Source organism: Dromiciops gliroides, chromosome 3, assembly GCF_019393635.1.
Source record: "Dromiciops gliroides isolate mDroGli1 chromosome 3, mDroGli1.pri, whole genome shotgun sequence".
Classification (NCBI taxonomy): Eukaryota; Metazoa; Chordata; class Mammalia; order Microbiotheria; family Microbiotheriidae; genus Dromiciops; species Dromiciops gliroides.
This window is the reverse complement of record NC_057863.1, coordinates 340,939,295-340,959,477: the sequence shown is the minus strand read 5'-3', so window position 1 is coordinate 340,959,477 and position 20,183 is coordinate 340,939,295. Positions and strand designations below refer to the sequence as shown.

The following is a 20,183-nucleotide window of genomic DNA, read 5'->3' as shown; positions in this document are numbered from 1 at the left end:
TGACCCCTTTTCCTGGAGTAAAAAGTGTACAGGACCTGGGAAAGGGGTGAGTTCTTGGGTTTCTCAGGAAATGACAGCCGAGGGGACGGACCACGCGGATGCGGGGCCCACCAAGAGAGGAAATCGGGGGGAGCTGACGCCCCTCCCCACCAGGAGCCCTCTACCACCACCAAGCGCCCTCGAACCCCGCAACTGTCCAAACGGCCTCTGAGGGTGGCCGGCCCTCACCTAGCGTCAGCAGCACGACGAGCAGGGCCACCAGCACGGAAAGCATCGTGGGGTCTCTTTGCTGCAGCTCCTGGCGAAGAGAGTCCAGATACGGCTGGAAGGTACCACCTCCGTCCCCCATCTGCTCAGCTTCCGCCGAGACCATCATTGAGGAGTGCCGCCGCGATAGAAAGACGTGGCCCTGGAAGCTCTACGCGCTCGTCGGGGCGCAGAGCATCACGGGAATCGTAGTCTTCCGGGCCTTCTTGCCCCCAAGTCGGATGTGGAACAAATGTGTTTCCTGAAAGGAGCCTTCTGGGAGTTGTAGGTTTTAGGGTATGATTGTTTGATTTTTTTTTTCCGGTCTCTCCCCTCCTCCATACGTCCCATAGACTTTGCCCTAAAGCTTTATGTTAAAGTCAAAGAGACTCCAGACTAGAGAGCCGAGTTATGGCTCTTGCTGCCAAAATCTGAAATTCTAGGAGAGTGGTTCCCAAATATTGTTACTCTGGTTCCCCCAAGTAACAATTCTGCACACCCCACTTACAAATTTAACATTTAAATTCCAACACTTTCTCCAACCCTCTCACAAAATGCAGCGTCTTATAGTCCATAGGGCTCTACCTTGCCAGTTTTGAGCCCTACACAAATATAAGATAATCAGTACTTGGAAAAGTTTATGTTAAATGCTTCCCTGTGGGTAGCTGGGGTTTGAATTCTCTACGATATGAAAGATAAGGTCCCTTATGCATTAGACTATCACACATTTCTAAGCTGAAAGAGGTCTTGGATGTGAGTTAAAATATGTAAAGCACTTTGCAAATTTTAAAGCTCTATGCAGCTGGGTAGCACAGTGAATTGAGCACCAGCCCTGGATTCAGAAGGACCTAAGTTCAAATCTGACCTCAGACACTTGACACTGGGCAAGTCACTTAACCCTCATTGCCTTGCCAAATAATAATAATAATAATAATTCAGAGAAAAGCTCTATGCTTTAAGGAGGCAGCGGTGGTGACTTATTTTATATGTGAAGAAACTAAGCCAAAGATTAAGTGACTTTTTGTTCAGTCAGTTTTCCAGTTGTGTACAACTCTTCATGACCCCGTTTGGGGTTTTCTTGGCAAAAATATTGGAGTGGTTTGCCATTTCTTTCTCCAGCTCATTTTACAATTATGAAAACTGAGGCAAACAGGCTTAAGTGACTTGACCAGTCACACAGCTAGTAAATTTCTGAAGCCAAATTTGAATTCGGGAAGAGGAGTATTGATTCTAGGTCTGGTGCTCTATCCATTTCAGCACCTATTTGCCCTTTAAGTGACTTATGGTCACCCAAATTGTAATGTAACCCAGATCCATAGGTCCTTTATACTGTCCCTATCTAAGGCTGGTAAAAATAACAGGGACAGGGGCAGCTAGGTGGCACAGTGAATAGAGCACCAGCCCTGGATTCAGAAAGACCTGAGTTCAAATCCAGCCTTAGACACTTTAACACTTACTAGCTGTGTGACCCTGGGCAAGTCACTTGACCCCAATTCCCCCGCAAAATAAATAAATAAATAAAATAACATGGACAGGGATGATGGTATAGAAATAACAAGATTTTAAATATCTCAAACAAAATACTCATCTTTATAGCTATGAGGCACAGTCACTCATGTTTTGTTAGAAAGACAATTTTTAAGGGATGGCCTTGTCCTATATTACAACATTCCAGCTTTCAATGACAAGGAGACACTGGAGTGGTTAGGCTAAACCCAGTTTTTGGAGAGACAATAGGTTCATCAATTTCAAGTCCATCCTTGTGATCAACTGGAGGGAATAATCTTTGCAGTTTCAAGCCTGTCATTCACAATGGAGAGTAAGAGATCAGCATGTTATAAAGGAAAGATCCTTAGCAACTACCATATTTTTTTTAAAAGCATGCATGTTCTGTTTGTTTTTTTTCTCCCATTTTTGTACATGTGTGCATATTGTGCCAATAATCATCAGCCTTTCACTCTGCACTCCTCAGGATTCCACCCATCTGGATTTACCCATACGCTTAAAATGGGAAATATTGTTACACAATGCTTGCCCACAGATTCTGTAGCTATCACTCTGAAAATCATAGTGCCCTCTGCCATATCTCTTCCAGGTCCACCCACGGTCCCAAAAGTCAACTCTCAAAATGCTTACAGACTAACATTTTTCTTGATCCCTTTTCAGGTCTTACCAACCCTATTAAGTGGTAAGGCTCATTTTCTTCCTTTCCCCCTACACTTTGGACTTTTTAGCATTATTTTTAAACATAATTGTTTTCTCTGATGCACCATCAGAGTCATTGAGAACAGTGAATGCCCTGGAAGGTTTCTAACCCTAAGATTCAGGATGAATAAAAACTGATATGCCCCTGGCCCTGGGCAGGGGGCTGGGGGGGGGGAGAAACCCAGTCAGGTTAAGTAATGATTTAAGTTGAAACTTTGTCATATACTAATGTATGTCTAAGGTATTTATATTTTTTAATTATCCTTTATTGTATTTCCCCCATCCTCTGCCCTAGCCATTCTTTTTGGGTTTTGTCCAGACATGATTTAATTAGTATGAGGAGCAATTTCAGGTGAGGAAACAGTTCTGCAACCTGTAGTCTCTGAGAGTTGCTTAAGACATTGAGAGATTAAGTGACTTGTCCAAGGACATATGGCCAAAGTATCAAGAGGTAGGCTTGAACCATAATCCTGAGTCTACCTCGTATGCTATATGCCTCTCATACTAACTCATACTCTTTTGTGTGTGTGTGTGTGTGTGTGTGTGTGTGTGTGTGTGGCAATTGAAGTGACTTGCCCAAGGTCAGACAGCTAGTGTCAAGTGTCTGAGGCTGGATTTGAACTCAGGTCCTCCTGACTCCAGGGCCGGTGCTCTATCCACTGTGCCACCTAGCTGCCCCCTAACTCATACTCTTTAGAAAATATCTTAAAAGTAACATTTAGATGGATCAAGTATTATATTTCATCTTTTAGCTCTTTACCTGTGAACAACATAATCCTTGTGTATCTTTACTTGTAGATAAAACTTAATTTTCTTAACTATGTAGTTATACCAACCTTGCCGTAGCATTTATTTCATGCCTTTGATGTACCCAACCCCTCCCCACCCCCACACCCCCAATTAATAAATCTACTTAAACTTGGAACTTTTGACAAAAATGTGCATTCCTAAGCCAGACTTTAAATAAAAGACTTGCTGGCTAGGTTCTGTTATACTTCACAAGTAATTTGCTATAATTCAAGATAACCTGTTGAGGAAGTTGTAGGAGGTAGATTGCTTGGATAGATAAACTGTGATGTCCCTTTCAACTTTGAGATTCTGGGAATCAAGGATTTTCAAAGACATTGTCCCTGAGCTTAATAAATTTATCTTTCTCTGTATTGTTACAGTATCCACTATAACAAAATTTGAGGATAAAGGAACATTTCTCTGAACCCCTGTGATTCTCCCATTATCTCTTGCTGCAATCAAAAGGCACAAGAGTGTGTCCCTCTCTTTATATTCTATTCCTCCATTACTGCAGTCATTTCCAGGGAGGTTGACAGGATCATAGATAACAAGGAATGGATCTTGAAGATTAATGGCAGAGTTGCCCTGGGACTCAAGAAGACCTAGAGGCATATCCTACTTCTGCCACATACTAGCTATCGGCTAGATGCCCCTCTCTGATCGATGCGACAGAGTTGGACTAAATGTGCAGAATGAGACGAATTTTTGAACATGACCAATGGGGGAATTTATTTTGTTTAACTATGCATGTGTTACAAGGGTTTTTGTTTTTCTTTTCCAGTAGGTGGGGTGAAGGTAGGAGGAAAAAAAATACTTGAAAAAACAGAATATTCAATTTAAGAATGTTAGTTATAGGGAAGGTGCCAGTATGCATAAGAAGCTCTTTACTGGGAGGTTCCTACATGCTCAATGAAATCACATGTCTGGTTAAAAAAAAAATACAAAAAAACAAACAAACACCCTAAGATCTCAGAAGGAGAAGTTACTTCAGAGGCTATCTAGCCCAGCATCCTAATTTTAGAGATGAGAAAACAGAGGCCCCTACAAGGTTAAGAGACTTGCTCAAGGTCACATAACAGGCAGCAAAAGGAGAACCTGACTGCAATGCCCTTGATTCCAAATCCAGGACTTTTTCCCATACTGCATCCTCCCAAATGGGTCTGTAAAATTCTCTCATAGAATGCTCGAACATACACGCAAGTGCACTCAAGCACAGGCACAAGCGAATAATCACAGAGATTTATTGCAGATAGTGAGATCTGGGGAAAATGGGATGTATATTTGCAAACTGAATAATATTAAGAGTTGGTCAAGATTTTAGTTTTTGTTATAGCAGAAAATGAAATTTTAAATGTTAGGATTACCTGTGTTATAGTTCCCACAGTTATATATCTTGTTACTTGAGAATCAGAGCTCTAGAGCTGGGGCTTAAGAAGCTAGCTATTCCAAAGTCTTCATTTTAAAGTTTTAAAGCCCATTGAGGTTAAGTTAAATGGACCAAGTGACTTGCCAAGATCAGTAATAGTCTTTTCCTCCGAGCTGAAAACAGGGAAATAACACAGAAACAAAGCAACTAGGAGATAAAAGCAGAGAAAGGCACAGAGAATCTCATATGCCCTTTCAACATTCAACACATACACACCATACCAACAGAATCAGAATCACTTTATTCATGGCTGGGGTTTACTTTATTCCTCATCATCAGGCAAAATAACTCTGCTGGGGTCAAAATAGTTGGAAGTCATAAGGGGAAGGCCCTGGGCTTCCCTTAGCTTCACCAGTTGCTCTGCCTCCCTCCGGGCCCATTCTTTCATCCTGTGGAAGAAGACAAAGAGAGAAGAGAGAGTGAGAACCAACAAGCGTCACTGCTTGTATAGTATTACTACTAGCCTGCAATGATTGAACCAGCTTTTTTATCTTGAACCAAGTCAGAGACAGACAGGCATGCTAGAGCTCCAGAAATCCTAACTAATAGAGAAGGAGCCATGAAGTGGAAGCTAGGGGCTGACTGGACTCTCACCCATCCTCCTTTGACTCAGCAGCAAGTGATTCCTCAATTTATACTCACTTGTAGTCAGGGATATAAGCCAGAAAGGTGGAGCCTAGGACAATGGCGACAGAGACGCCAAAGAAGAACACGACTCTCATGTTCCAAAGGTCTGTGACAGGGTCTTCATCAAAACCGTGGGAGTCTGGGTTCTGTGTTTTGGGGATAGATTGAAAAAGTTAGAAAGCACATACACTTGTCTAAGGACCAAGCTACGACAATTGACACTGTGCATTTTTTTTAATCCATAAGGCAAAGAAAATAGAGATAGAATGAACATTTTTATTTGAAAGCAAAATTGCATCTGTTTGCAATTATATACATTTAAATTGCATTTGCACATAGTGGCAGCAGTATTGTTCAATGAGCAATTGTGAATGACTTAACTAGTCTCAGCAATGCAACGATCGAAGACAATCCCAAAAAACTAATTAGGAAGCTTACTATCCACCCCCATAGAAAGCACTGATAAAAAGAACACTTGTGGATTGTACATATATAACCTAGTTGCATTCTTGTGGCATGGGGAGGAAAGGGAGAGAGAAAAATTTGATACTCTAAATCTTATGAAAATGAATGTAACTGGAAAAAAATAAAATGTTTGTTGCAAAAAAAAAAGAAAGAAAAAAAGTGCACTTGCACACATAGAAGTGAAATATGGCAGTAAAATCACAAAAATTGTTTTTAAGATTCCTGCATCAATTGACACGACTGGTCCTAGTAATTTTAAGAAATTGGGACCCAGGGAGGAGGCACGTCAGGGACTGGACAGGTGGGAGTACATCGACCCCAGGAAAAGACCTGGAAGAGGGGTGTTGGGGAACGGTGGGCTAAAACTGAGCTTTCAGCGTCCAGAGCCCCTTAATCCCGCCTCCTCGGTCCCTTCCGGCTCGCTAGCCCCGCCCCCTCACCTTCTCGTAAAGGTTGATATCTTCTGATTCTGGGTCTTCTCGCCAGGACACCTCCGGTGCCCGGGGTCGTTTTTCCACCGCTGGCGGGGCGACCACGGCTCCGGTGGTGGTGGAGGTCCATCGGAGAGAAGCGACAGCCGGCACCCTCCGTGCCGCCCCAAGAAATCGCCGAGAGTAAATCCCTAACAACCCCGCCGCTGCCCTTGCAGCCGCCATGGCTCCGCAGGTGCTCGTGCAGGAAATCGGACAGGAACTGCCTACTGCGCAGGCGTCCTTCGGGTACGAGACCCGGCTGTCCCCGCCCACTTCAGGCTCATTTGACCTGACGTTTGATGGGCGTGGGCCGCCAGCATGTGGGGCTAAGAGAAATAATCTTGTTTCTACCAATCGTTGCTAGAATCCTGTGACCTTGTTGGATGCGAACGTCTTATCTGAGCCTCTGACAGTTCTACAGTGGTTAGTGATGGTGGAACCTGGGCTTCTGGAGATTCCTCACCCCGGCGGTCTTCAAGGTGTACTAGACCCTGACACTGCCTAGCTTGGAGGTGGCACAGGGGTCTCCCCATCATCAGCGCTTTAGCAGCAGCCTTATTCACTCCAAGCACAGGCTGAGCAGCAGAATGGGGTTGCTGATCCCAACCAATCACGAAGAATGAGATGATCCCTGCCTTCCAGAGAGACACACGTGTATTGTGTGTGTGTACAAACGCATATATACACATGCATGCATTTTTCATTAAGTCATTTCAGTTGTTGGACTCTTAGTGACCCCATTTGAGGTTTTTTGCCATTTCCTTCTCCAGCTCCTTTTACAAATAAGAAACTGAGGCAAACAGTGACTTGCCCAGGGTCATAGTAAGTGTCTGAGGCAGGATTTGAACTCAGGAAGCTAAGTCTTCTGGTATTGCATAACCAGCACTTCTATCCACGGTGCCATCTAGCTACCCACCCATATATGCATACACAAATGTGTGTATGTGTTTTTATATGTGTGTGTGTTGTTTGTCCTTCATTCTCAAAGAAAACCATGATACTGACAGCCCTATTTGCCTATTCACTAGTTCAGTTTACAGTAATGCCACAGCCATAAGTAGATTATATCAATCTCCAACAGACTCTAATCATCACTGAATGCACTGATACAGTTTTCCAAAAAGTCTTAGTTTTAAGCTTTAATAGCTTTTTTAAAAAAGACATTTAAAGGGGCTGATAAAGCAGCTTAGTGCAGTGCATCAAGACTTTTGGGACACCCTGTATAAAGATAAATACAGGGGTTGATAGAATTCCATTGAGGTTAGTGGCTGAACTTAATGGGCTCATCAGTGAATTTTTTTAAAAATAAAAGTATTTTATTATTTTCCTGTTACATGTAAGAATAACTTTCAGCATTTGTTTACATAAGATTTCCAGTTTCAAATTTTTCTCCCTCCCCGCCCCAGACAGCAGGCAATCCAATATAGGTTATATATATATACACACACACACATATATATACATATATACATATATACACACACACATATATATATATACATATACATATATGTAACAACATTAAACATATTTCTGCATCAGTCATGCTAAAAGAGAAGAATCAGAGCAATAAGGAAAAACCTCAAAATAGAAAAACAACAGCACCAAAAACAAAAGAAATAGTGTGGTTCAAATAGCATCCACATTCCACTGTTCCCTTTTTTTTTTGTCTGGATTTGGAGAGCCACTTCCATCATGAGTCCCCTGGAACTCTCCTGTACCATTGCATTGGTGAGAAGAATCCAGTCTATCACAGTTGATCAACACACAATGTTGATGATACTGTGTATAATGTTCTTCCAATTCTGCTCATCTCACTCATCACCAGTTCATGCAAGTCCTTCCAGGTTTCTCTGAACTTCTCCTGCTCATTGTTTCTCAAAGTACAATAGAATTCCATTACATTCATATACCACAACTTGTTCAGCCATTCCCCAACTGATGGACAACCCCTCAATTTCCAATTCCTTGCCACCACAAAAAGAGCAGCTATAAATATTTTTGAACATGTGGGTCCTTTTCCCCTTTCTGTGATCTCCTTGGGAAAAAGACCCAAAAGTGGTATTTCTGGGTCAAAGGGCATGCACAGCTTTATAGCCCTTTGGGCATAATTCCAAATTACTCTCCAGAATGGTTGGATCAGTTCACAGCTCCACCAACAATGCATTAGTGTTCCAATTTTTCCACAGCTTCTCCAACATTTATTATTTTCCTTTTTTGTCATATTAGCCAATCTGACAGGTGTCAAGTGGTACCTCAGAGTTGTTTTAATTTGCATCTCTCTAATCAATAGTGATTTAGAGTATTTTTTCATATGGGAATAGATAGCTTTGATTTCTTCATCAGAAAACTGCCCGTTCATGTCCTTTGACCATTTCTCAATTGGGGAATGTCTTGGATTCTTATAAATTTGATTTAGTTCCCTATATATTTTAGAAATGAGGCCTTTATCAGAAGTACTGGCCATAAAAATTGTTTCCCAGCTTTCTGCATCCCTTGAAGCAATTCATCAGTGAATTTTTAAAAATCCTTCCCCCTTCCCCCCTTCCCCTCAGGGACAGGGGAAGGGGGGAGGGGTAAGGAAAAAAAGAAGAATGCCAGTTTAATCAAACTAAATCAACTATGATTATTGAGTATAGTTCTATAAATGCTAGCTTTAACAATAAGAAATAAAAATAAAAGGAATAAACCTTGGTAAAGAGGTTAAGATGTTTATAGAAGATATGATCGTTTACTTAGAAAAGCAAAGAGAACAACAAAATAAGAAAAGCTTCTGCAAAATAGGATACAAACTCCTTCCCACAAAAATAATTACATTTTTATGTTCAGTAGAAATAGTGCCAGACTGTTAGGAGGCCTTAGTTCAAATCTTGTCTCTTCCAAGGTCACTTTTGTGACCCTGTGGGTTTCATTTTCCTCATCTGTAAAATGACAGGGTTGCATTGGTTGACCTTTATCATATTTCCTTGACATTTCCTGAGAATTGATCCTTTTAAAATTGTGTCCCTTCCAGAATCAATTTATTTTCTATGATTGGTCTCAGCTGTTTTCCCCAACATCAACCTCTTTAAGTGTCTTTGTCATTACTTTACATCAATATACCCAATCTGTTTCGTTGATAAGCCACTCTCGTCAGGTGCCAAATTGTTTTAATGATTATAGCTTTGTAGTATAGTTTGAAATTGTGTTGTTTGAGGTTATTCCATTTACATTCATAGTTATTATTGCTACTTCCCTCCATCCCATTCTCTTATACTTATCTTTCCCTTTTTTAACCTTGTTTCCTCCTCAAGAATCTGTTTTGCTTCTGGCCACTGCCTTCCTTAATCTACCCTCCCTCTTACTGGGGCTGGACTCAGTCACAGTTAGTTTTCTGGGAGGTTCTGCAGGTTCAGAGTAAATGAACTAACTACTGGCTACTCCTTTCTTTTGCTCTCCTGCCCTGGCTTATTCCAGTGAGGATGGTAGGCTGGGATAAGGATTCCCAGACTATGCAAACGGTATACTTGCATACTCAAACCCAATGGTAAACACATACAGCAAAATCTCAGTAATCAAACTGGTGAATTTATGTTAATTGAGGTACATTAGGCTGGAGTTTACCTTTGCTAAATTACTAATAGTATAAACAAGGTTTCAAGAGGGAAGGGTTACCCTATTCCAGAGAACAAATGTATATTTATTTATTTATTTATTTTTGGTAAGGCAATTGGGGTTAAGTGACTTGCCCAGAGTCACACAGTTAGTAAGTGTCAAGTGTCTGAGGCCAAATTTGAACTCAGGTACTCCTGAATCCAGAGTTAATGCTTTATCTACTGAGTCACCTAGCTGCCCCGAACAAATGTACATTTAATACCTTCAGGGGTTAATCAATTGAATACTTATTAAGTATGTAATACATGCCAGTCACTGCTAGACATCCATGTATAAGCAAAATTGAATATGCTTATCATGCCTACATTTTTGTTAATGTGGGCCTCAAAGGATTTAGCACATTTATGTAGTGATTTATCATAAAGCATTTTCTCAGAATCATCCTAAAAAATAGGTGGTATAAGTATTATTACTATCACTTTTTATTAAATAATAAAAGTATTTTATTATTTTCCATGTAAAGATAGTTTGGGGGGGCAGCTAGCTAGGTGGCACAGTGGATAAAGCACCAGCCCTGGATTCAGGAGGACCTAAATTCAAATATGACCTCAGACACTTGACACTTACTTGCAGTGTGACCCTGGGCAAGTCACTTAACCCTCATTGCCCCAGGTGGGAGGGGGGAGATAGTTTTCAACATTTGTTTTCATAAGATTTTTAGTTTCAAATTTTTCTCCCTCCCCAAGACAAAGCAATCTGATATGAGTTATATATGTACATCACATTAAACATATTTCTGCAGTAGTCATGTTGTGAAAGAAGAATTAGCACAAAAGGTAAAAACCTCAAAAAAAACAAAACAAAAGTAGAAACAGTATGGTTCAATCTGCATCCAAAATCCACAGTTCTTTTTTCTGGATGTGGAGAACATTTTCCATCATGAGTTCTAACATTTTCCATCATGAGTTCTTTGGAATTGTCTTGGATCATTGTATTGCTGAGAAGAGCTTAGTCTATCACAGTTGATCATCACACAATATTGCTGTTATTGTGTATAATGTTCTCCTGGTTCTGCTGACTTCATTCAGCATCACTCCACTCAAGTCTTTCCAGGTTTTTCTGAAATCTGCTTGCTCATCATTTTTTACAGCACAATAGTATTCCATTACATTCATATACCATAACTTGTTCGGCCATTCTCCAATTGATGGACATTCCCTCAATTTCCAATTCTTTGCCACCACAAAGAGAGCTGCATAAATATTTTTGTACATGCGGGTTCTTTTCCCTTTTTAATGATCTCTTTGGGATACAGACCTAGTAGTGGTATTACTGGGTCAAAGGGTATGCACAGTCTCATAACCCTTTGGATATAGTTCAAAATTGTTCTCCAGAATGGTTGGATCAGTTCACAACTCCACCAAAAATGCATTAGTGTTCCAATTTTTCCACAGCTTCTCCAACATTTATTATTTTCCTCTTTTGTCATATTAACAAATCTGATAGGTATGAGGTTGTACCTCAGAGTTGTTTTAATTTGCATTTCTCTGATCGATGGTTATTTACAATATTTTTTCATATGGCAATAGATAGCTTTGATTACTTCATCTGAAAACTGCCTGTTCATATCCTTTGACCATTTCTCAATTGGGGAATGACTTGTATTCTTTTTTTTAATGACTTGTATTCTTATAAATTTGATTTACTTTCCTACATATTTTAGAAATGGGGCCTTTATCAGAAACACTGGCTGTAAAAATTTTGTTTCCCAGCTTTCTGCTTCCCTTCTAATTTTGGCTGCATTGCTTCTGTTTGTACAAAACCTTTTTAATTTAATGTAATCAAAATCATCCGTTCTGTATTTCATTTTATTCTCTATCTCTTGTTTGGTTATAAATTATTCTCTTCTCTATAGATCTGAGAGGTAAACTATTCTTTCCTTTTTTAATTTACCTATGGTATCACCCTTTATGTCTAAATCATGTACCCATTTTGATCTTATTTTAGTGTATGGTATAAGATGTTGGTCTATGCCTAGTTTCTGCCATATTATCTTCCAGTTTTCCCTGTAGTTTTTTTTCAAATACTGAGTTTCTATTCCCGAACCTGGAGTCTTTGGGTTTATCAAACAGTAGATTACTATAGTCATTTACTACTGTGTCTCCTGTGCCTAACCTATTCCATTGATCTACTCCTCTATTTCTTAGCCAGTACCAAATGCCTTTGATGATTGCTACTTTATAATATGGTTTTAGATCTGATATGGCTAGTTCACCTTCCTTTGCATTTTTTTCATTAATTCCCTTGATATCTTGAACTTTTGTTCTTCCAGATGAATTTTGTTATTATTTTTTGTAGCACTATAAAATAATTTTAGGTAGTCTCATTGGTATGGGAATAGGTAAACTAATTTAGGTAGAATTGTCATTTTTATTATATTAGCTCATCCTATCCATGAGCAACTGATATTTTTCCAATTATTTAGATCTGATTTTATTTGTGTGAAAAGTGGATGGTTTTCTAGTTGGCAGTTTGCCCTCTCAGCCAGGGCTTGCAGTCTCACAAATGGCCTGCTGTGCCTCCAGCCTACTCAGTAAGGACCAAGGGGCCTCAGCTACTGATTTGTGCTGTAGCCAGGAGCCTCCTGTTGAATTGTCCAGACCTCCTCCCCACTGCACTGAGCTGTGCTGCCCTCCCCTTTCTCCCAAGCGAGACAGACCTTTCCTGAAGTCTTCTAAATTATCTCAAGTTGGACGGTTGTGTCTCTCTGTCTTTTTGTAGGTTCTGCAGTTCCAGAATCTGTTTAGAGGCTTGATTTGATGTTTTTGAGGGAAATTCAGGAGAGCTCAGGGAACTTCCTGGCTTCTCTCTGCTGTCTTGGCTCTATCCTTAATGATAATCTACTATCACTTTACAAATAAAGAAACTGCCTTGTTAGAAAAGTTTCCCCTTTGGGAGTATACTGTACTAATGGAGTCATAGGTTTGGACCAAAACTATAAAAGTCCACCTACACCATTGGTGTCAAACTTAAATATAAATGAATTTAGGAAACCACAAATTAGCATATCCTATGTTGTATTATATTTTTATTTATTTTATCAAACACTCCCCAATTATGTTTTTGTCAGTTTTGAGCAACATTTGAGAGTTTTGCTAGGCCATTTGCCCTGGGGTATGAGTATTACACCCCTGAACACCATCTCTCAAGAACCTCTTATTTAACTTCCATGTATGTGATTTGACGGGGCTCCTGTAGCTTCCACTGTAAGGGATGATGAATAAAATTTTGAAAATCCTGAGGAGGGACCTGACTATACAGGAATATGTAATTCAGTTTGAGAATTACAGTATGGAAGAATGTAGTCTAAATGGGGTTGGGGGGGAACTTAGGAATGGAGGAACTCTGTATAAGATGAAGACACATAATCAATGACATTCATCCACTATATTTCTTGCTCAGGTGACAGACAGCAGGTAAGCATAAAGGTTCATGAAGTTAGCCCAGACTCCTCTCTGGGATCATCTGTTGACAAGAAATGAGAGAGATGCCTCCATCACATTTGCAGTGGGGCATTCTGGATTGCAAGTCCATCTGGAAGACTGTTCCACTTTCCTAGGTTAGAAACCATTAATGAACTCACAGATAGACAGGAGGTCTGTGGAGCAGAAATGGACAGAATGTTATTCATATCAAACTATTTGAATGCCCTAGAGAGTCTCCAAAGAATTAAAATCATGAGTCATTCAAAGGATAATGAAGAGGTATATAAATATGTACAAACATATTTTATCTATAATAATTAAGACTTGTACAGAATGAATGAATAAATGAATGAAAGATTAAAAATCCTTCATTAAGTACTTACAATGTACTAAGCATTGGAGAAATGGAAAATAGAAACAGTTCCTGTTCTCAAGGAGCTCATGAACAAATGGGAAGACAACACATAAAGCAACAAAAAGATTGTCATCAGAGAAATATGTAACCAGAAAAGGAGATGAACCTGTCATGTAATGAGAACAAGGGATAACTCATGGACAGTTTCACTGGTATTCACAAAATGTCAGGAGACATAGACAGCCCCAGCATGGTAGGTGGACTCCAAGTTGAACATTTATACTTATAGTTGTTTGTTCTTTGTTCCTGAAAAGGAACATGACCGATGTCATAACTTGCAGTGAATTGGATTTTAAGTGAAAGAGGGCTATGCAAAGTCACCAGCCTCACTTTCTCCTCCAAAGCCATCTGAGGCCAGTGGCAAGATATATATCAGAATGACTGGAGATGACCCTGAATGCTTAAGGTAATTGGGGTTAAGTGACTTGCCCAGGGTCACACTAATAAGTGTCTGAGGTAAGATTTGAACTCAGGTCCTCCCAACTTCAGGGCTGGTACTCTATCCCCTGCCACCCAGCTATCCCTATAGTTATAGTGGTGCAAGAAGGATAGGTGGCTCAGTAGAGCACTGGGCTTTGTGATGTTTAAAATCAAATGTGGGTCCTAACCTGCCCTGCCCCCCTCCAGTTTTTTGGGGGAAACTAGCTAAGATTTCTGATAAATTCAGCAAGAGTTTAGGCTTTTAAGTATTTATTGAAGTGTATTAGAAGTTAGTGAAGAGAGAGAATGGAAAACCCTAGCTTAGATCTATGCGGGATAACCAAAGAGAAACTCTTGCTTTTCCTAGCAGTCCACATGAAATTCTGCCACCAATCCAAAGTCCTGGATGAAGAAAGGGCCTCTCTTTTTCTCTGTCTCTCTGCTACCAAGCTAAAGTCCGAAAGAAAAAGAGAAATATCCAGGGAGCCACCTTCACCTTCCTACTTCCTGTCTCCCTCCCCAAAAGGGGAGGTCCTTCAAGCTGATTGGTTGAGGGTAGTCTCCTGTTGATGTTGTGGTCCACAGCCTCTGAGAACAACATGCCACTCAGGGCCAGCCAGGTGTGGTCTCCATTTAATCTTTCTTAAGTAGGTTCTCAGTCTCACCCAATTCAATGACTTCCAAATAAATCTTCAGGTGGGGCCCCTGGGTGGCTGCCAAATCCCATTATTTTATCATAGCTTGGAATCAAGAATACCCATTTTCATGAGTTCAAATCTAGCCTAGAACATTCACTAACTGTATGACCCTGAACAAATTACTTAACACTGTTTGCCTCAGTTCCTCATCTGTAAAATGAGCTGGAGAAGGAAATGTTGAACTACTCCAGTATCTTTGTCAAGAAAACCCCATGTGGGGTCCCAAAGAGTCAGACATGACTGAACAACAACAATAAAAGGTACTGCAAAATAAGAAAGTATTGATGTTTATTTACAAGGGATCAATGTAAATTTCCATCTGCCTGATGCTTTTTGTCTCCACAGAGACAAGGTGATGATGGGTTGCAATGTAGAGTACTGGTGGGATACTCACATCAATAAGATAGCAGATGCATGAGAGCATTGAAGCCCTTCTTGCCATGATTTTCTTCACCACCCAATTTAACGTTTTACTGTGTACTGTCTTCATTGTTTCATGTATATGGCCCACTCTACTAGTCCACAAACTTTCAGACAAAAGCCATGTCTTATACATATAGTCCTCACCTCAAAAATAGACTGTGCCCAGAAGTTCATAAGTCAGCTATTTAGAATTCACAATGCATTTAGTTAGTCAGTCAATAAGCATTTGTGGTGCAGGTAGGTGGCACAGTGGATAGAGCACCAGCCCTGGAGTCAGGAGTACCTGAGTTCAAATCCTGCCTCAGACACTTAACACTTACTAGCTGTGTGACACTGGGCAAGTCACTTAACCCCAATTGCCTCACTAAAAAAAAAAAAAAAAGCATTTGTTAAGCACTTTTTGTGCAAAACACTGGGGATATCAAGAAAGGCAAAAGACAGTCCCTGCCCTCAAGGAGCATAATGAGGGAGACAACTACAAACAACTTTATATGAACAAGCTATATACAGGATAAAATGGAGATGATCAACTAAGGGAAAACACTAGAATTTAAGAAGTCATGTTTTACATGATGACTAATTTTGGAAGCCAGCCTGCATCACCTTCAGTGCTCTGGACCTGCATTCCTATTGTATGAACTATGAAACATTGGTTCTAAAGAAAGATACAATTTGAGCTCCAAATTAGAATACCAAGAACACTTTCCTCCTCCTGTGGGATCTGAGACTCTCCCTTCTCCCCTGTGCCTCTCTTGTTGGGAAGTTTTACTAAGATTCTTCTAGCTCCATGTCACTGGTATTGGCTTTTATAGCTTGGGATAGTGGCTCTAGTTGAGTGAGAGCTTGAGGCCTGGTATGGGTGTGTGTGTGTGTGTGTATGTGTGTGTGTTTCACGAATATGGAATTATAGATATAAGTATCTCATATCGAGAGAAAAATCAGGATACCCTCCCACCCAACTCCCACCCAATTAAAACAGGGAATACTTATGAGCTAACACATCCTTTCTTCTGAGGGCCCCCCAAATTGGTTTACCTGCTTTCCCTTCAATTGTCAACACTTGGTGCTTCTGAATCAAGGTTTCTCTTTTTCCAGATCTCACTATTGATAACACATAAACACATAACCCTTTTGAAGTTTTCTAAGGGTTATTTTTTTCCTTTTGGTGGTAGTAATAGGGACAGAAATTGAAGATAAAGGCTCTAACTTAAGTTCTTCCCCTCTTTTTTCACTTCTTTATCAGGGAAACAATCCTACAGAAGCAATAATGAAGCTCTTTGCATCATGTTCTAAAATCAGTTATTTACATTTCATAGGAAATGCTCTCGGGGCAGCTAAGTGGCGCAGTGGATAGAGCACCGGCCCTGGATTCAGGAGGACCTGAATTCAAATCCGGCCTCAGACACTTAACACTTACTAGCTGTGTGACCCTGGGCAAGTCGCTTAACCCCAATTGCCTCACTAAAAAAAAAAAAAAAAAAAAAAAAAAAAGGAAATGCTCTCTCAAATTTGCATTTCAGACTTCTTATCATTTTCTCATAGGATCTGGAAGTTTAGAGGTCTTGGATAAAGAACAGAATTAATCATCAGCATTGGGGTATGAGGTTAAGTGTGGGGATGAGCTGCCAACAAGGCCAGTGATGTGGATCTAGGAATTTCTAAGGGGAATGGGGAATAAGAAGCACATCCTTAGAGTTGGGGAGTTGTAACCCACTTCTCTTTCTTATTCTCCTCTTCCTCTACAGCAGTTCTGCCGGTATAAATCAAACTAAAGGACAACTCTAGGGGGACTGAGAAGCAGGGGCTCAGTAACAAACTGAAGAATAAGCAAAGGGCATGAGAAGAGCTTGGAAATCCCAGTCATTATCAGCTATTTCCCAAGTAGGTATTTATGTAAATTTCCATCATTTTGTCTACACCACACATACTATACTGTTGGGCTCAAAGTAAATCCTCAAAACACATTTATTTTACTGAATGACATCTGTGCTCCTTCAGGATCCATTTGTATATTTCTGATTTCCCCCTTGAGGAAATTCTACTTACCTGAGGAATCTGAGCATTTTCTCAGAGACTCAATGACCTTGATATGCTCTGGTCCTAAATATTTTTCATAGGTTCTTTTGTCTGAAACATCCGACAAGCATTCAGTGTTTTCTGTAAACAGGAGGTCTTTGGTTCTGGATTGGAACATCTGAAACATCTGCCATTCTGTCCCATTGGTCCCAAAGAGATCCTGTATTAAATGGGCAGACATATGGTGAGGACCCATCGAACTAGCCTTGGGGGAAACTTCCAAGTCAGTGAAGTTTATCTTATCTCCCTTCACTTCATCATAGCCTTTTTTCTGCTTCACCCTTACCTGGTCAATTTCAAGTGCCCCTCCCCCACTCTCAGGTGTGCTGGGCTCTCATGTAATGTCTCTTACTTATAGGTACTCTACCCAGTCAGACCTGCCTGCCTTAATTTTTTGTAATTTTAGTTAGCAACATCTTTCCATTAGAACTTATCTGTCCTTTATCTTCATCCTGTCTTTGACAGCCAATCCACCTGTTAAATTAATATTTCCCCACCCAGAGGCAATTTAACAAGGCCCTCCAAGAGACAAAATACCTTCATCCAAAGGGACTGACAGGTACAATATGGCTGGGGCATCATCAATGGGGAAGATTTATTTGGTGCAGAGAGGATTTTTAGAATGATCCTCAATTCATCTCATGTAAATTGTCCCACATGCCTAGAATATACTTCCTCCTTAGTTCTGCCTTATAATATCCCTCTTCTATTTTAAGATATAACTTAGTACTTTCTTCTGCACTTAGCCTTTCCTAACCCTCAACTGCTGGTGTGTACCCACTCAAACAACCTTGCATTTAAAGACTTTGTATACATTTGTATTTATTAACCCTATAGTTATGCTTTATATATTTTATATGTGCCCCCCCAGAAAAGCAAGCTCCTTGAAGTCAAGAACTGTTTTATTTTTCATATTTGTGTCCTCAGTGCCTAGCATAGTACCTAAAAAATTAATTAAAACTTATTGAATAATTAATAGGCAGACTGATTGATTTACTATTGAGGTATAAAAGCCATCCTTGAATTCTTCATAGTTGCAGTAGTAGTGGTGGTGGTGGTAGTAGTAGCAATACAGTGGTAGTATTAGTAGTTTAAGGAATGAAAGATCTCTGAGGGGTCAGTGAGGTAGCACAGTGGATAAAGCACCGGTCCTGGATTCAGGAGGACCTGAGTTCAAATCTGCCTTCAGACACTAGTCACTTTACTAGCTGTGTGTCCCTGGGCAAGCTTAACCCTCATTGCCCCACAAAAAAAGAAAGAAAGAAGGAAGGAAGGAAGGAAAGAAAGATCTCTGAGTACAGGGGTCATAGCTTTTCCATGCTAGCAAAACAATCAGAAAGATTAACCAACCTCTATCACAACCTCTACCAAAAGATAGGCCCATTGCCCTCATTTCTACTGGGAAAAGACCTATTGGTCAGAGGGAGCACATGAGTGAATTTTCCAGTCTTTCAAGTAGCTCAAGCAAAGAGAATGATGAATATTCAATGCCTCTCTGCTTTAACTTACTTAGTCAGAGAGTATCTTTTCTCTACATCTACTTAGAGACTTGTGACATTGCAGTAGCATTAATTGTCCACTTCAGTCTTTACTTTGAGGTTTAAGTAAGGAGAAGTCTATGTGATTGGGATTATGACCTGTTAATTTATTCCAATCTCATTCATATAAAAGGTGGAGACTGTAAGAAGTTTGACCCTGTACAAACCAGGAAACAAAGGAATGTATCTCCCTCCTTCCTGTGCTGAGGTAGGGGACTGGATGTGGTATAGAATAAATAGTCAGACTCAGTTGTTGTGCAGATTGGTTTTGCTCAACTGCTTTTCTCTCCTTTTTGTTCTTTGTTACATGGGAGGTCTTGCTGGGCAGGAGAGGATAGGGAAATGCTAGGAAAGGAAGGTGATGTAATGACTGTGTGTATACGTACATATATATTTTAGAATAGGTGTGGCTGCTGAAGAGAAAGAAAGCATTGCTCACATCAGCATCTTCCCCGGGCACCCATTCCCTGTCCATCACCTTAGACCTCAGTAACATGAGGGTTCCAGGCCCCTAGACCTCTCAGACTGGAATTGGAGACCTATTCTTGGCTTCCATTTTGGAATGGTCTATCAATTCCACTTGTGGCACAACATACTGCTTTCCTTTAATATGTGATTTCTCTGAAGCACTTGGCATTGTTGAGGATTCCCTTCTTCTAATTACTCTCCCTTTCCTTGCCTTCTGTGACACTGATCTCTCCTCATTGCTACATCTATTTCTTTTCCATAACTTTTGTTGGCTCAAACATTTCTCTTGGTTATCTCATCTGCTCTAGGGGCTTATTTCTATGCAGATGGCTTCAAAATCTATATCTTCCATGTTATTCTTATTCCTAAACTCCAGATTTGCATTAGCAGTTGTTTGATATTGATTTTCCATCTAATACAAACTCAAAATGTCCAAAATGGAACTCATCATTTCCCTTCATAAACCTCACCATCCTCCAAAGTATCCTGTTCTTGTCAAAAGCACTGCCGCCTTTCTCCATGTCTTTAACTTTAACTCTTTTTGAAGCGATTGGGATTAGGTGACTTGCCTAGAGTCACACAGCTAGTAAGTGTCTGAGGCCGGATTTGAACTCAGGTCCTCCTGACTCCAGGGCCCATGTTCTATCCACTGCCCCACTCAGCTGCCCATCATGTCTTTAACTTTAGAATCATCTTTGGTTCTTCCTTCTCATTCACTGCCCCTCCATCCCATATCTGACCAGTTGTTAAGCTCTCTCCATTGTACTTTTTTTTTTGCGGGGCAATGGGGGTTAAGTGACTTGCCCAGGGTCACACAGCTAGTAAGTGCCAAGTG

General features: G+C 40.4%; 2 protein-coding genes across 2 annotated transcripts in view; both read right to left on the bottom strand.

Moving 5' to 3' along the window:
• LOC122746658 (inhibitor of carbonic anhydrase-like) overlaps positions 1-20,183 on the bottom strand; it is a 95,069-nt gene that overhangs the window by 18,087 nt on the left and 56,799 nt on the right. The window contains 4 exon segments of the mRNA XM_043992455.1: positions 229-395; positions 397-469; positions 9,638-9,643; positions 17,313-17,502. Of these exon segments, the coding sequence (XP_043848390.1) occupies positions 229-395; positions 397-469; positions 9,638-9,643; positions 17,313-17,502 (436 nt within the window).
• On the bottom strand, positions 4,887-6,458 carry NDUFB11 (NADH:ubiquinone oxidoreductase subunit B11). The gene is made up of 3 exons (XM_043992454.1): positions 6,199-6,458; positions 5,309-5,439; positions 4,887-5,055 (listed from the first exon to the last, which is right to left on the bottom strand). The coding sequence occupies exons 1-3, from the start codon at positions 6,412-6,414 to the stop codon at positions 4,929-4,931; spliced, it is 474 nt and encodes a 157-aa protein (XP_043848389.1). The 5' UTR covers positions 6,415-6,458; the 3' UTR covers positions 4,887-4,928.

Excerpts from the sequence above, each read along its gene's own strand:
- NDUFB11 (XM_043992454.1), bottom strand. The coding sequence starts at position 6,414 with ATGGCGGCTGCAAGGGCAGCGGCGGGGTTGTTAGGGATTTACTCTCGG. Across the intron at positions 5,440-6,198 it reads ATATCAACCTTTACGAGAAG|AACCCAGACTCCCACGGTTT; the intron begins GTGAGGGGGCGG and ends CCCAAAACACAG. Across the intron at positions 5,056-5,308 it reads GCTTATATCCCTGACTACAA|GATGAAAGAATGGGCCCGGA; the intron begins GTGAGTATAAAT and ends CTTCTTCCACAG.